General features: G+C 47.8%; 1 protein-coding gene across 1 annotated transcript; it reads right to left on the bottom strand.

The window, feature by feature from the left end:
• Positions 1 to 1,321: 1,321 nt before the first annotated feature.
• Positions 1,322 to 3,402, bottom strand: C1QL2 (complement C1q like 2). The gene is made up of 2 exons (XM_037154099.2): positions 2,674 to 3,402; positions 1,322 to 2,078 (listed from the first exon to the last, which is right to left on the bottom strand). Exons 1-2 carry the CDS (start codon positions 3,355 to 3,357, stop codon positions 1,899 to 1,901), a joined length of 864 nt encoding a protein of 287 aa, XP_037009994.1. The 5' UTR covers positions 3,358 to 3,402; the 3' UTR covers positions 1,322 to 1,898.
• Between the last annotated feature and the right edge of the window lie 8,292 nt (positions 3,403 to 11,694).

The raw sequence follows: 11,694 nt of genomic DNA, 5'->3' as shown, positions 1-11,694 counted from the left end.
TGGTTTTTGTGAGTGTGTGTATACATATATATAAAATGTGTGTGTGCGTGTGTGTGTGTGTGTGTGTCTGTGTTTTCCACCTTGCTGTTTTTAAGCTCCTTATCCCTAGACTCAAAACAACTGCAATCATTGCTAATACTCAAGTGAATGACAATGAAACATTATTCAAATAAAATAACAGCATAAACAGTAATAGCAACAGTGACAGGATGTGAAGCAAGGGATATAATTGTCTTTTAAATGGGAATTACAGCTTTCATATCCTCCAGGAACTAAAGTTAATCACAATGTGATTTGGGGCTAACATACAGCCAGTAGCATTGTCACACACATGGACCTATGAATGCATGAGTGTGTGTGCATGTGTAACGTAGATCAGTGATGACAACCACAACAGTATATCCATATGGTGGTGGTGGTGTGTGTGCGTATGCCTCCAGCTTTACACAGGTACACACTATGGGGTTACCCCCGTGTACGCGCATTTCTTCAAACAACTAGTCAAAATAAACTCAGTACTAACAGGTGGTTAACTGGTTATTTTATAGATAACTTATCGTGTATTAGAATTGAATTATCTAAAAACAAAACAAAAAAGTAAATCAAAACCAGATGGAGTTTTTTCTTCCCCTGTGTGTGTGGAATGCTGACAGAGGAGGCCAAACACATTTGGGATCAGAGCAGGTGCCCACAGCACTGTGAGAAGGAAAGTCCCCAGAAAAGGGTGTCCCTGACAGAGGGATTGGATCCGTCTCTTCCCTCACAGTCCTGGGTGAATTCAGAGGGCTGGATGAGTCTCAGATTGCCTCAAGTTTACCAGCTCTTTTGAGAGCTGTGGCCCTAGCTGGCGGTATGAGCAAATGGACAGGTGCTGAGTGTACTTTATGTCCGGGTGGGTTTGTTTCTGATGGGACTTCCGCACTTCCTTTAAGGGACAAACATCTCAGAGACGATCTGCTGACAGGTGGCCTCCCACCCTGCATCCTCTACCCCTTCCTCCTCCATAAACTCCCGCCCTTTGACTTCCCCCAGCAAGGCTGGAAACTTGGAGATTCGCCACTCCTCCCCTATCTACATCTAATTTTCCCTCCCCTACCTCTCCAGTTCAGGGGAGAACTACTCCGGGAAGAGCTGGATGCTGCTATTCCATCGCCCACATCTTTTCATCCACCTCAGGCGGCAGGGACAAGGCAATGGCTGACAAGCAGGCATAGATGAGGCTATTCAGGACTCAGTTAAGGTCTTTATGTCAAGGTGGACATCTGGAGGTCTGGCCTTGGGGCCACTCTGACAAAAACATCGGAGCCCATAGTCTAGAAACATAATTTAATGCATCGCAGTTGGTCTGAGTCAGGAATACGGTGAAGAAGCGAATTTTCCCTTTGCTGGGATTCTTCAGCGGTGGGGTTTTGACTGATGGACAGGGACATTTGCATGAGTATTTAGAGTCTCAAAGGATGCCCCAGGGAGGTCATGCTCATTTTGGCCTACCTCTCTGGCCAGGAGTGGAAGGCCTGGTCTCAGGGCACTCGGAGAAGGAGGGACTGGAAGAGGGCAATTATTCCGCCCAGCCTGCCGGGTCCAGTCAGGTATGCAAACTGTGCTGCCGCCATCCTGCCGCTGTCTATCGCCTGCCGAGCTCAGGTCACGCTCATCTCCCCACGTTGGCGTCGCCCTCCCCCTCCCCAGGTTGGGGACAGGGACCAGGAGCACTGCCCAGAGCATAGTGAGTCTCAGACTCACTGAGGACAGGAGCGGGGCAGGGAGGACAGCAGGAATGTTTCTTTTCCAAAGATGTCAGAACTGACATGAAGCGAGAGTGGTCCTTGCTAGGGAACAGCGCGCCCCCATGAGTATGGGGCGGCCTGAAGCCACCTCACCTCGCGCTCCCTGCGACTCTAGTCCGGGTACAGAAGAAAGCCGGAGAATGTGCTGTACTTGTTGTTATTTCCTCCATGCGCCTTCCCGCCGTCCAGCTTCACATACACTTCGTCCCCAGCATCGAGGTGAAGCACCACGCTGTTACTGGCGTAGTCATAGTTCTGGTCAGCGTCCTGCGCGATAGCGCTGGCCCGGACCTGGGGGCAAACCACGGGAGGTGTTGGCTTGGGGCACTTCTGCCTAGGCCCTTACCCAGACCCCACCTGGCGCGCCCCCTGGCCGCCTTCTGCACTTGGCTCCGGGGTCCACGCTCCCACCCAGGCTCCAATTTCTCTCTCCAACTTAGCTAACTCCTTCTCGGTCCCCTCTTCTCTGCTGGCAAGTCCGGGAAAAAGAAGAGATCAGGCTTCATGAACACTGACCTAGCAGGGAAGCGTGGAGACGGTAGGGCAAAGGGGTGAGCTGGGCGCACCGGAGCAGCTAAAGAAGAAAGACTTCTTTAGGAGCCCAAAGGACTGCAGGCAAACTACGCAAGTAGCCAGGGAGAGCAGTTTGAGTAGCAGGCCTCTGGGCGCTCGGGGCACGACCTCCCGCGTTACATTCTAACAAACGCGACCAGGGTACATTGGGAAGCAGGATCCTGTAGCGCGCTCCCTCCTCTGGCTCGCTCCAGTGCTCGCAAACGAGGAGCGGACGTTGGCTCCCAAGCAACTCGGGGCACCGGGTGAGGACAAGGGTCTGAGGGGACTTGTGGAGTCGACAGGGGTGGGGATGGGAGGGAGGGTCACTGACCTGCCCGTTCTTGCAAAGGTCCGCCCACATGCTGGTGCCGTCGCCGCCGCGCATTAGGATGTGGTAGGTGAAGAAGTAGATGCCGCGTACCTGGCAACTGAACTTGCCGGTAGTGGGGTCGTAGTGATTACCGAGATTGGTAACCACGTCGTCGAACTTGAGCACCTCGTAGCCTTCGTGGGGGCTCTTGAGACCCACATAGAAGGCGATCTTTGGACCACTGAAGGTGGCACTGAGCGCGCCGGTCACTTCGCCCTCAGAATCATCGCCGCCCCGGGTTCCGCCACCCGCCACCCCTTCACCTCCTGATGCTCCAGCCGTAAGCTGCAGCCCTGGCAGCCCGGGCCTCCCCGAGTCGCCCTTCTCCCCTGGAGGACCCCTGGGACCAGGCGGGCCCGGCTCTCCAGGGGGCCCCCGCGGCCCGGGCTTGCCAGGTCGCCCGGGGTCGCCCTTGGGTCCCTGGATGAAAGGGGGAGGAGGGTTTGCGCTCAGGTCTTGCATGACTTCAAGGGCAGCAGTGCTGGGTCCAGGTGGAGACGCCTTGGCTCCCGCAGGAACCCCGCCCGGTGCAGCGCTGTATGGGTCGCAGATCATGCGGCAGGTGCCCATCATCTCATAGTGCGCTACTCCGGGGGTGGTCGCCTGCAGCAGCAGTGGCACCGCGATGAGCAGCCCCAGTGCCATGGCCAGGAGCACGCCGACGGCCGCCAGGCAGGCACGCCGCCGACGCTGCCACTGCCGGGAAGGGACCGCCACCAGCTCCTCCTTGCCGCCCGGGGAGGTAATGGTGGGGCGACGCGGGCGGCCCCGCTCCCCGCGCTCCGGGGCCGACTCCGCGGGTCCTGGCCGCACCTCCGACGTGGTGATCCCCTACACCTCACGCTCAACTACTTCAGCGAGAGGTGCCCCAGCCCAGGCGCAGACGCTCACTGTGCTAGGGCTGTCCCGGAGAGCCTCGAAGCTCAGCGCGCATGGCGGGGGCGCACAGGACAAGCCCGGTGCCCTACGGGTCCGGCCGGGTCCGGCCGCCGCCGGCGGGGGAACAGGGTGAGGATGCTGCGTCCGGTGTGGGCTTGGCGACTCTTGACTCTCAGGTCGCGGGTGCGGCGGGGCTCGGAGTGCGGCGAAGGCTCCGGGTTTCTGCGGTGCGTTCTGCTCAGCTCTCCCGCCGCTCACTGGCTGCTGCGCAGAGTGGGGACCCAGCTACCCTGACGTAAGTAGTCTAGGGCTGAGATGCGGAGGCGGTGAGGCAACGCACACTGCCATCACTCGGGAGACCGGAGACGGCGCCCTCAAGTCACCAGCCTTCCTTACTCCTCCTTTAGGGCGGCGTCCCTGGAAGAGATGCGAAAGGCGCATTTCTTTCTGCCAGTGCCTGGGAGCCACAAGTGGGCGCAGTGGGCACAGCCGGGAGCCCGGCGCTTCGGACACACCCATCGCAGGCCAGGCTCACTCGCCTCCCACCAACCACACATGAATGCTCACGGGCGCACTTACGGACGCACACAGGCATCTCCACAAGGCCGCGAAGGCACCCAGAAACTTGATGCAAGCAAGGTCTTGGAGAGTCACCAATCTACCCCCCTACTCTGTGCAGGACCAGACCTCGGCCCACCAAGGAGAATCTCAGCCCATGAGGCCCTGTTCAAAGGACTTTCTGAATGCCCTCCCGAGCTACTTCTTTGGAAGAAATCACCCTTCTAAGTAGACTGAGGACTCCAAGTTGCTATAGAGGATCCAGAAGACCACCCCATCAACTCTTTTAATGACTCTTTGAAAAGCCCTCAACCCCCTTGTTATACTCAGAATGAGCCTGGCCCTCGTCTGCGCCCACAAGGGGGTATAAAGTTAATTTAGCGATGCAAATGCTGAACACCCAGCACTTGGTGGTGACCTTGGTGCACTCTGCTCCCACTTCCAGCTGACCACTACCACTCAGATCTTCAAGCAGGTGCCTGTGGGCATCAGAAGCTCCCTCTTACCAAGGTGGGTTTAGTTAAAAAGAAAACAAAACCAAAAAACTTCAAAGTCATTCTGAGCTGAAGTCTCAACTAAGTGGTGACACCAGATTTAGAGAATTATTTATCTCCAGTGCATCTTGAAAGGATAAAGGAAGGATGTAAATACACCTGTGTATTGGGAAGACCTCCAGCTCAGAAATCAAAAGTTCTGTCTTCTGGTTCTGCTCTTGCCCTCAGCAGCTATGTGACTTTGGACAGGTCGTCTCCTGCTCCAGCCTTCCCTGATGTGGAGAGTACACCTGGCCAAGCCTGTGAGAAAATTCCACCCACAGGCTGACATCAGTGTCTGGCAGAGTATCAGCATCTCTGAAACAATCTTGTGCCCTCTAGAGGCTATTGCTTTGAAGAGAACATTCATTTGTCAGGGATTGTGTTCTCGTGGGTTGCTTTAAAATCCATTTTGTTTCTCTGTGGTCACTCTGAGCCATTTCCCCACCCCGTCCCACATTGCTCCAGTCTCTTCCTTCATCAGTGTATTTCCCAGAGATTAATGAAAGATCTGGATCCTGGTACACCCATAGTACATATTTGTAGAAAAGATGACTAAACTGAGCTTGAAGCAAACTTTACCTGGGAGAGAAGTGGGACAAGGAACTCTTTTTACTGGGCACTTGCTAAACTGCATCAGGAGCTTTGCATCTGTTCCTTCACTTACTCCTCCCAACAGTCCTATGCATTAGCAATTCCCCCATTATATAGATGAAAAAACAAAGGCTTTGAAAATGTATGTTGTTTGCCAGTGTTCTCCACCCATATGACAGAGCCAGACTCCTCCTCACACCCAGTCCAGGGGCCGGCAGTGTTGACAACTAGCTCCTGGCCACAGTCTTCATTGGATGGTTGGGTTCTGGGGACACTCTTTTCCCTTCTGTAGGTCCACCCCTAGAACTAGTGAGCCACAGGGACTCCAGGAGCCATGCCACCTGGTTCCAAGCTTGGCTTTGCAACTTTGTGTCTGTGTGACCTTGGACAAATTGCCTCGCTTCTCTGAGCCTCAGTCCCCATGTGTGTTGAATAGGAATGACAAAAGTACCTACCTCAGAGTTATTTAGAGATTAAATGAGTGAATTAATATAAAGGCCTTAGTACAATAGCTGCCTCAATAAAGGTTAGTTATTATTATTAACATTGATACTTCAGACATCTACCATCATGCCTAAGACCACTAAGATGAGATATGTGATCAGTAAGCAGGGTCGGGGAGGTGAGTTTATGATTTATAAAAGAGAGAGACCCAGAGATCACCCACACACCCTATCTTTCTCTAAAGTCAAGAAAGGGGACCACAATGTCCTTCCCACGTTCCCTTCAGGCTGCCCTGCTCTGGCTTCCTGCCCTCTCTCAAGACTGACCAGACTGTTTCTGGTCATCAGCTCCACCTGGACAAACATTTTAAGGCAGATACTTACTCTGTTTGAATTTCCCAGCTCTGCAGACCATCATGCCCAAATCTCAGTGTTCTTGGCCCTGCAGGATATGTCATGGAAGAAGCAAGGAAGAACAAGTGTGTGAGATCCAGCTTTTCATCCTTGCAGACCTCAGGCAAAGCCACCAGTCCTGAGGATCAACATTCCCAGAAGCACCTACAGCCCTATAGAGAGGGAAGCCCAGCCCTCCACCAGGGGCAGGGACAGCCACAGCTAGAGAAGACAGAGCAGGCAGCCTCCCATCTCAGACCACATAAGCCTTGAGATCCTTCCCCTGCCCCTTCTCCCTCTCTCCCTCCCTCCCTTCCTCCCTCCCACAGCGACAGAACCAGACAGAGTGGCCTGCTGGATTATTTGACATACCTCCTCACCCACCTGGCTTCTACTTCCCATGTGTGATTCACATCACCAGTGACTATCTTCTCATTACTATTATAATCTTTATTGTCTTCCAGTTTGACTGTAGTTTTACATTTCAAGGCCTAGTAATGACTCTAATCTTCCCAAAACTGCCCTTCGTAATCCAGCCAGCATTTCTTCCACCAGCATTCATTGACAACTAGTCACCTCCGACTTTTTACCCACCAAAGCCTTCATGGTCTATGACATATACTTGGACACTTGATCACAGGCTCTTTTGTTTGCTGCTCTAACAACCAGCAACAGGTACTCTCCTCATTCATCTGCACTACAGTGTCTTCATCTTGGGATGCTTGTCTCCACTCATCCCTCTAGACTCGCCCCGAATTATTCTTCAAGTCCCAGATAAGTGTCACCTTCTTGTCCAAAGTCTTCCCAGAACCCTCCACAAGAAGAGTTGATAATTTCTGAGGATAAAGAGTACCTTGAACATACATATCCCTGCGATCATATATCATGATGAAATATTTGTTTACTTGTTAGCCTCCTACAACAGGCTTTGAACTCCCATAGGGCAAAAAATCAGATCATTCATTCATGCATGCATGTGTCTTCATTTGTTCAATAAATATCTGTTGAATTCTATCATGCTGCATGCTAGGTGTGTAGTGGTGAACAATACAGGAATGGTTTCCCTCCATTCTGGCTCTCCAGCAAGCCTTCCTCGACCTCCTCCACCTCTTTTGACTTATGTTTCTGGGTTTGCGTCTGAGCTGCCATTATCTGGCATGGCTATTTATTGACACACTTTCTTTGAATTAGACCTGTGCCCCCCACTAGACTGCAAGTTCTTTAGAAACATCATCTTTTTTTATTTTTTTATTTAGTTATTTTTCAAGTACAGTTTTTTGTCTATTTCTCCCATCCCAGCACCCTCCGCCCCATGCTCCCTACCTCCTTCCCATTTCCACCCCCCCTGTGTCCTTCATATTTGTTCCTCCAAATCCCTCCCCTTTTTCCCTCAGAGACATCATCTTGAATATAATGGCCAATCTCTTGGCTCCATCGACAAGGGGAAGGAAGGGCAACATGACATAAAAGGCCACATCACACAAGGCTTTGGGGTCCACAACAAAAGATGTGGCTTTTATCCTGAACACAATTGAGAGACTCTTAAGGAGTTTTAAGCAGAGGTGTGACATGATGCACATTTTTCAAAGATTACCCTGTCTGCTGTAGTGAATGGTGTGGGGGAGGGAGTAGAAATGAAGAAATTAGTCTGAAAGCTATTGTATTATCCAATCAAGAGGTAATGGTGGTTTGGTGTGAGTTAGTAGAAGAGAAGTGGGTGAATTCTAGATGTATTTTGAACATGGAATACAGTGCTCTTGCTAATGGATTTGAGAAGAAAGTTGAGAGAGTAGGAGGAGAAATCTGGGTTAACTCCTTAGACATGGCTTAAGCAACTGGGTGAATGAATATGAGAAAGGAGATTTTTTCAGGAAGAAATATATATTTCAGGAGATGGAAGGTGGCAGGTGAAGGAATTTGGGAACTCACTTTAGTAAATGTTAAATTTGAGATGCCAGTAAAATATCTAATTAAAGCACTACATGACCAGTAGACTCAGAGATGAGGTCAAATTTGTAGCCTTGAGAATGAAGAAAGAGGACTTGGTGGAGGGAGAGGAGAACCCAGTCTCATGGAGAACAACCCCTCCACCACAGTCATCACAAAACTGAGTAGAGGAAATCTTCCCCAGAGACTGAGAAGCAGCAGCCAGACTAAGGAAGAAACCTAGTGGAGTGGTTTACAGAGAAGAGCATCTCAATAAGGAATATATGACCATTTACTTAGAAATGTGCTAAGAGATAGAGTAAGATGAGGACAAAAAGGTATCCAATGGGTATGGCAACATAGAAGTAGCTCAAGTCTGTGGCAGAAATAATGCTGTATGCTCATAAAACCACTCCTTTTTTTCTTAGGCAGAGCCAAACTATATTTCCCAGCCTCTCCTTCAGAATGGTGGGGACATGAGACTGAACTTTGGCCAATAGAACATGGTAGAGACGTAAGCCATTTTCAGGCCTGGCCCCTAAAATCTTCCATGCAATCTTCTAAGCTCTCTTTTACTTGATTTGATAGCTAAATACAGAGGCTTTGAGGTTCCTGGAGATGCAGAGCCACTTGATAAATGGTGCCTGGGCCTCTGAATGACTGTGTGGAGCAGAGCTCTCTCTTCCCTCAGGCTCATGCCACCCGACACTGAACAATGACCTGAGTAAGAAATCAATCTAAATTGTGTTAAGCTACTGAAATTTGGTGGTTATTTGTTATAGCAGCTGCCCTAGCCCAACTAATGCAGAAACATTATGAAGATCCTTTCCAATTGAGTGGAAAGAGCTGGACTGCAGTGGATTGAAGAGTAAATGTGAGAGAAGAAATGAAAAAATTGTGTGTAGTCAACTCTTGACAAGCTTGAGAGGAAAGTAACAGGAATGGGTGACAGCTGAATGCTGTAGGGTCACAAAGCTAAGGTCAGAGATGGGAGAAATGTGAGCGTGTTTATTTGCTAATGAAATGATACAGCATGTTGGGGGAAATCAACAATTAAGAGAGAGCTGGGATAATGCAAATTCTGACTCATAAGAAAAGTTTAATAAATGTTTGATATTTTTAAGAGTAATAATAGGTAATATTTATTGAGTACTAACTATGTGCCAGGCACTATGCCAAGAATTTTGGATGTATAATCTTTTAATGTTCTATAAGATATGAGATGTCACTTTACAGTTGAGGAAAGTCAGATAAATCTATATGTATACAAATGGATGTAATTTTTTGAGTAGTTACTCCAAGGCATGGTAGGACCCCAGACAGGTGTCTCTCAGAGCCTGGAGTTTGAGTCACTTGGCCATTCTAGCTGAAGTCTTCAAGTATACATTATGCTTATCTCTCAGCTAGATTGTAAGCCTCTGGAGAGTGAAAACTATCATAAGGACATAGTACATGTTCAATAAACATTTATTTGTTATACTTATTTTATTTTAGTTGTTGTTCAAGTACAGTTTTCTGCCTTTTACTCCCATCCCAGCCCACACCCCCACCCTTCCCATCTCCCTCCCATTTCCACCCACCCCCTACTTTTTGTCCATGTGTCCTTTATACCTGTTCCTGCAAACCCTCCCCCTTTTCCCCTGAAATTCCCTCCCCTCTCCTCTCTGGGCACTGTCAGCCTATTCTCTATTTCAGTGTCTTTGGTTATATTTTGCTTGTTTGTTTGTTTTGTTGATTACGTTCCTGTTAAAGGTGAGATCATATGGTATTTGTCTTTCACCACCTGGCTTACTTCACTTAGCATAATGCTTTCCAGTTCTATTCATGCCGTTGCAAAGGGTAGGAGCTCCTTCTTTCTTTCTGCTGCATAGAATTTAATTGTGTAAATGTACCATAGCTTTTGGATCCATTCATTTACTGATGGGCACCTAGGTTGCTTCCAGCTCTTGGCTATTGTAAATGGTGCTGCTATGAACATTGGGGTGCATAGGTTCTTTTGGATTGGTGTTTCAAGGTTCTTAGGGTATAATCCTAGCAGCTCGATTGCTGGTTTACTAGAAAGGTAGGTCCATTTTTAGTTTTCTGAGAAAACTCCATACTGTTTTCCATAGTGGTTGTATGAGTCTGCCATCCCACCAACAGTGCACTAGGGTCCCCTTTTCTCCATAACCTCTCCAACACTTGTTGTTTGTTGCTTTGTTTATGATGGCCATTCTGACTGGTATAAAGTGGTATCTCATTGTGGTTTTAATTTGCATCTCTTTGGTAGCTAGTGATACTGAGCATCTTTTCATGTGTCTCTGGATCCTTTGTATGTCCTCCTTTGAGAAGTGTCTGTTCAAGTCCTTTGCCCATTTTTTAACTGGGTCGCTTGTCTTCTTAGAGTGGAGTCGTGTGAGTTCTTTATACATTTTGGAGATTAAACCCTTGTCTGAGGTATCATTGGCAAATATGTTTTCCCATACAGTTGGTTCTCTTTTCATTTTAATACCATTTTCTTTAGTTGTGCAGAAGCTTTTTATTTTGATGAGATCTCATTTGTTTATTCTTTCCTTTATGTCCCTTGCTCTAGGGGACATATCAATAAAAAAGTTGCTGCATGAAATATTTGAGATTTTCCTGCCTATGTTCTCCTCTAGGACTTTAATGGTGTCACAGCTTATATTTAAGTCCTTTATCCACCTTGAATTTATTTTTGCGTATGGTGTAAGTTGGTGCTCGAGTTTCTTTTTTTTTTTTGCACATAGCTGTCCAGTTCTCCCAGCACCATTTGTCAAAGAGGCTATTTTTACTCCATTTCATGTTGCTTCCCCCTTTGTCGAATATTAATTGACTGTAGAGAGTTGGGTTGATTTCTGGGCTCTCTGTTATGTTCCATTGCTCTATGTGCCTGTTTTTATGCCAGTACCAGACTGTTTTGATTATAGTGGCCTTGTAATACAGTTACAAGTATCAGGTATTACAAGTTAAATATTACAAATTACAGGTATCAGGTATTGTGATCCCTCCTACTTTCCTCTTTTTTCTCAAAATTGCAACAGCTATTCAGGGTGGTTTATGGTTCCATATAAATTTTTGAAGAGTTTGTTCTATGTCTATGAAATACGCCATTGGCACTTTAATAGGTATTGCATTGAATCTGTAAATTGCTTTGGGTAGTATGGACATTTTGATGATGTTAATTCCTACAATCCATGAACATGGTATATGTTTCCATTTGTGTGTTCCTTAATTTCTTTCTTCAGTGTTGTGTAGTTTTCTGAGTACAGGTCTTTTACCTCCTTGGTTAGGTTTATTCCTAGGTACTTTATTTTTCTTGTTGCTATATCAATGGTATTTTTTTTCTTGATTTCAATTTCTGCTGTTTCATTGTTGGTATAAAAAAATGCCTTTGATTTTTGAATATTGATTTTGTATCCCACTGTTTTGCCAAATTCACTTATTAGGCCAAGCAGTTTTTTGGCGGAGTCTATAGGGTTTTCTATGTACCTTATCATGTCATCTGCAAACAGTGACAGTTTTGTTTCCTCTTTTCCTATTTGGATGCCTTTTATTTCCTTTTCTTTTCTGCTCACTGTGACTAAAACTTCCAATACTATGTCCAATAGAAGCGGTGAAAGTGGACAACCTTGTCTTGTTCCTGATTTTAGTGGAAA

This window comes from Artibeus jamaicensis, unplaced genomic scaffold (genome assembly GCF_021234435.1).
Source record: "Artibeus jamaicensis isolate MK-2021 breed Jamaican fruit bat unplaced genomic scaffold, CSHL_Jam_final contig_513, whole genome shotgun sequence".
Lineage (NCBI taxonomy): Eukaryota > Metazoa > Chordata > Mammalia > Chiroptera > Phyllostomidae > Artibeus > Artibeus jamaicensis.
The sequence above is the reverse complement of the archived record's forward strand: the minus strand, read 5'-3'. Positions and strand labels throughout refer to the sequence as shown.

Excerpts from the sequence above, each read along its gene's own strand:
- C1QL2 (XM_037154099.2), bottom strand. The coding sequence starts at position 3,357 with ATGGCACTGGGGCTGCTCATCGCGGTGCCACTGCTGCTGCAGGCGACC. Across the intron at positions 2,079-2,673 it reads ACCTTTGCAAGAACGGGCAG|GTCCGGGCCAGCGCTATCGC; the intron begins GTCAGTGACCCT and ends GTTTGCCCCCAG.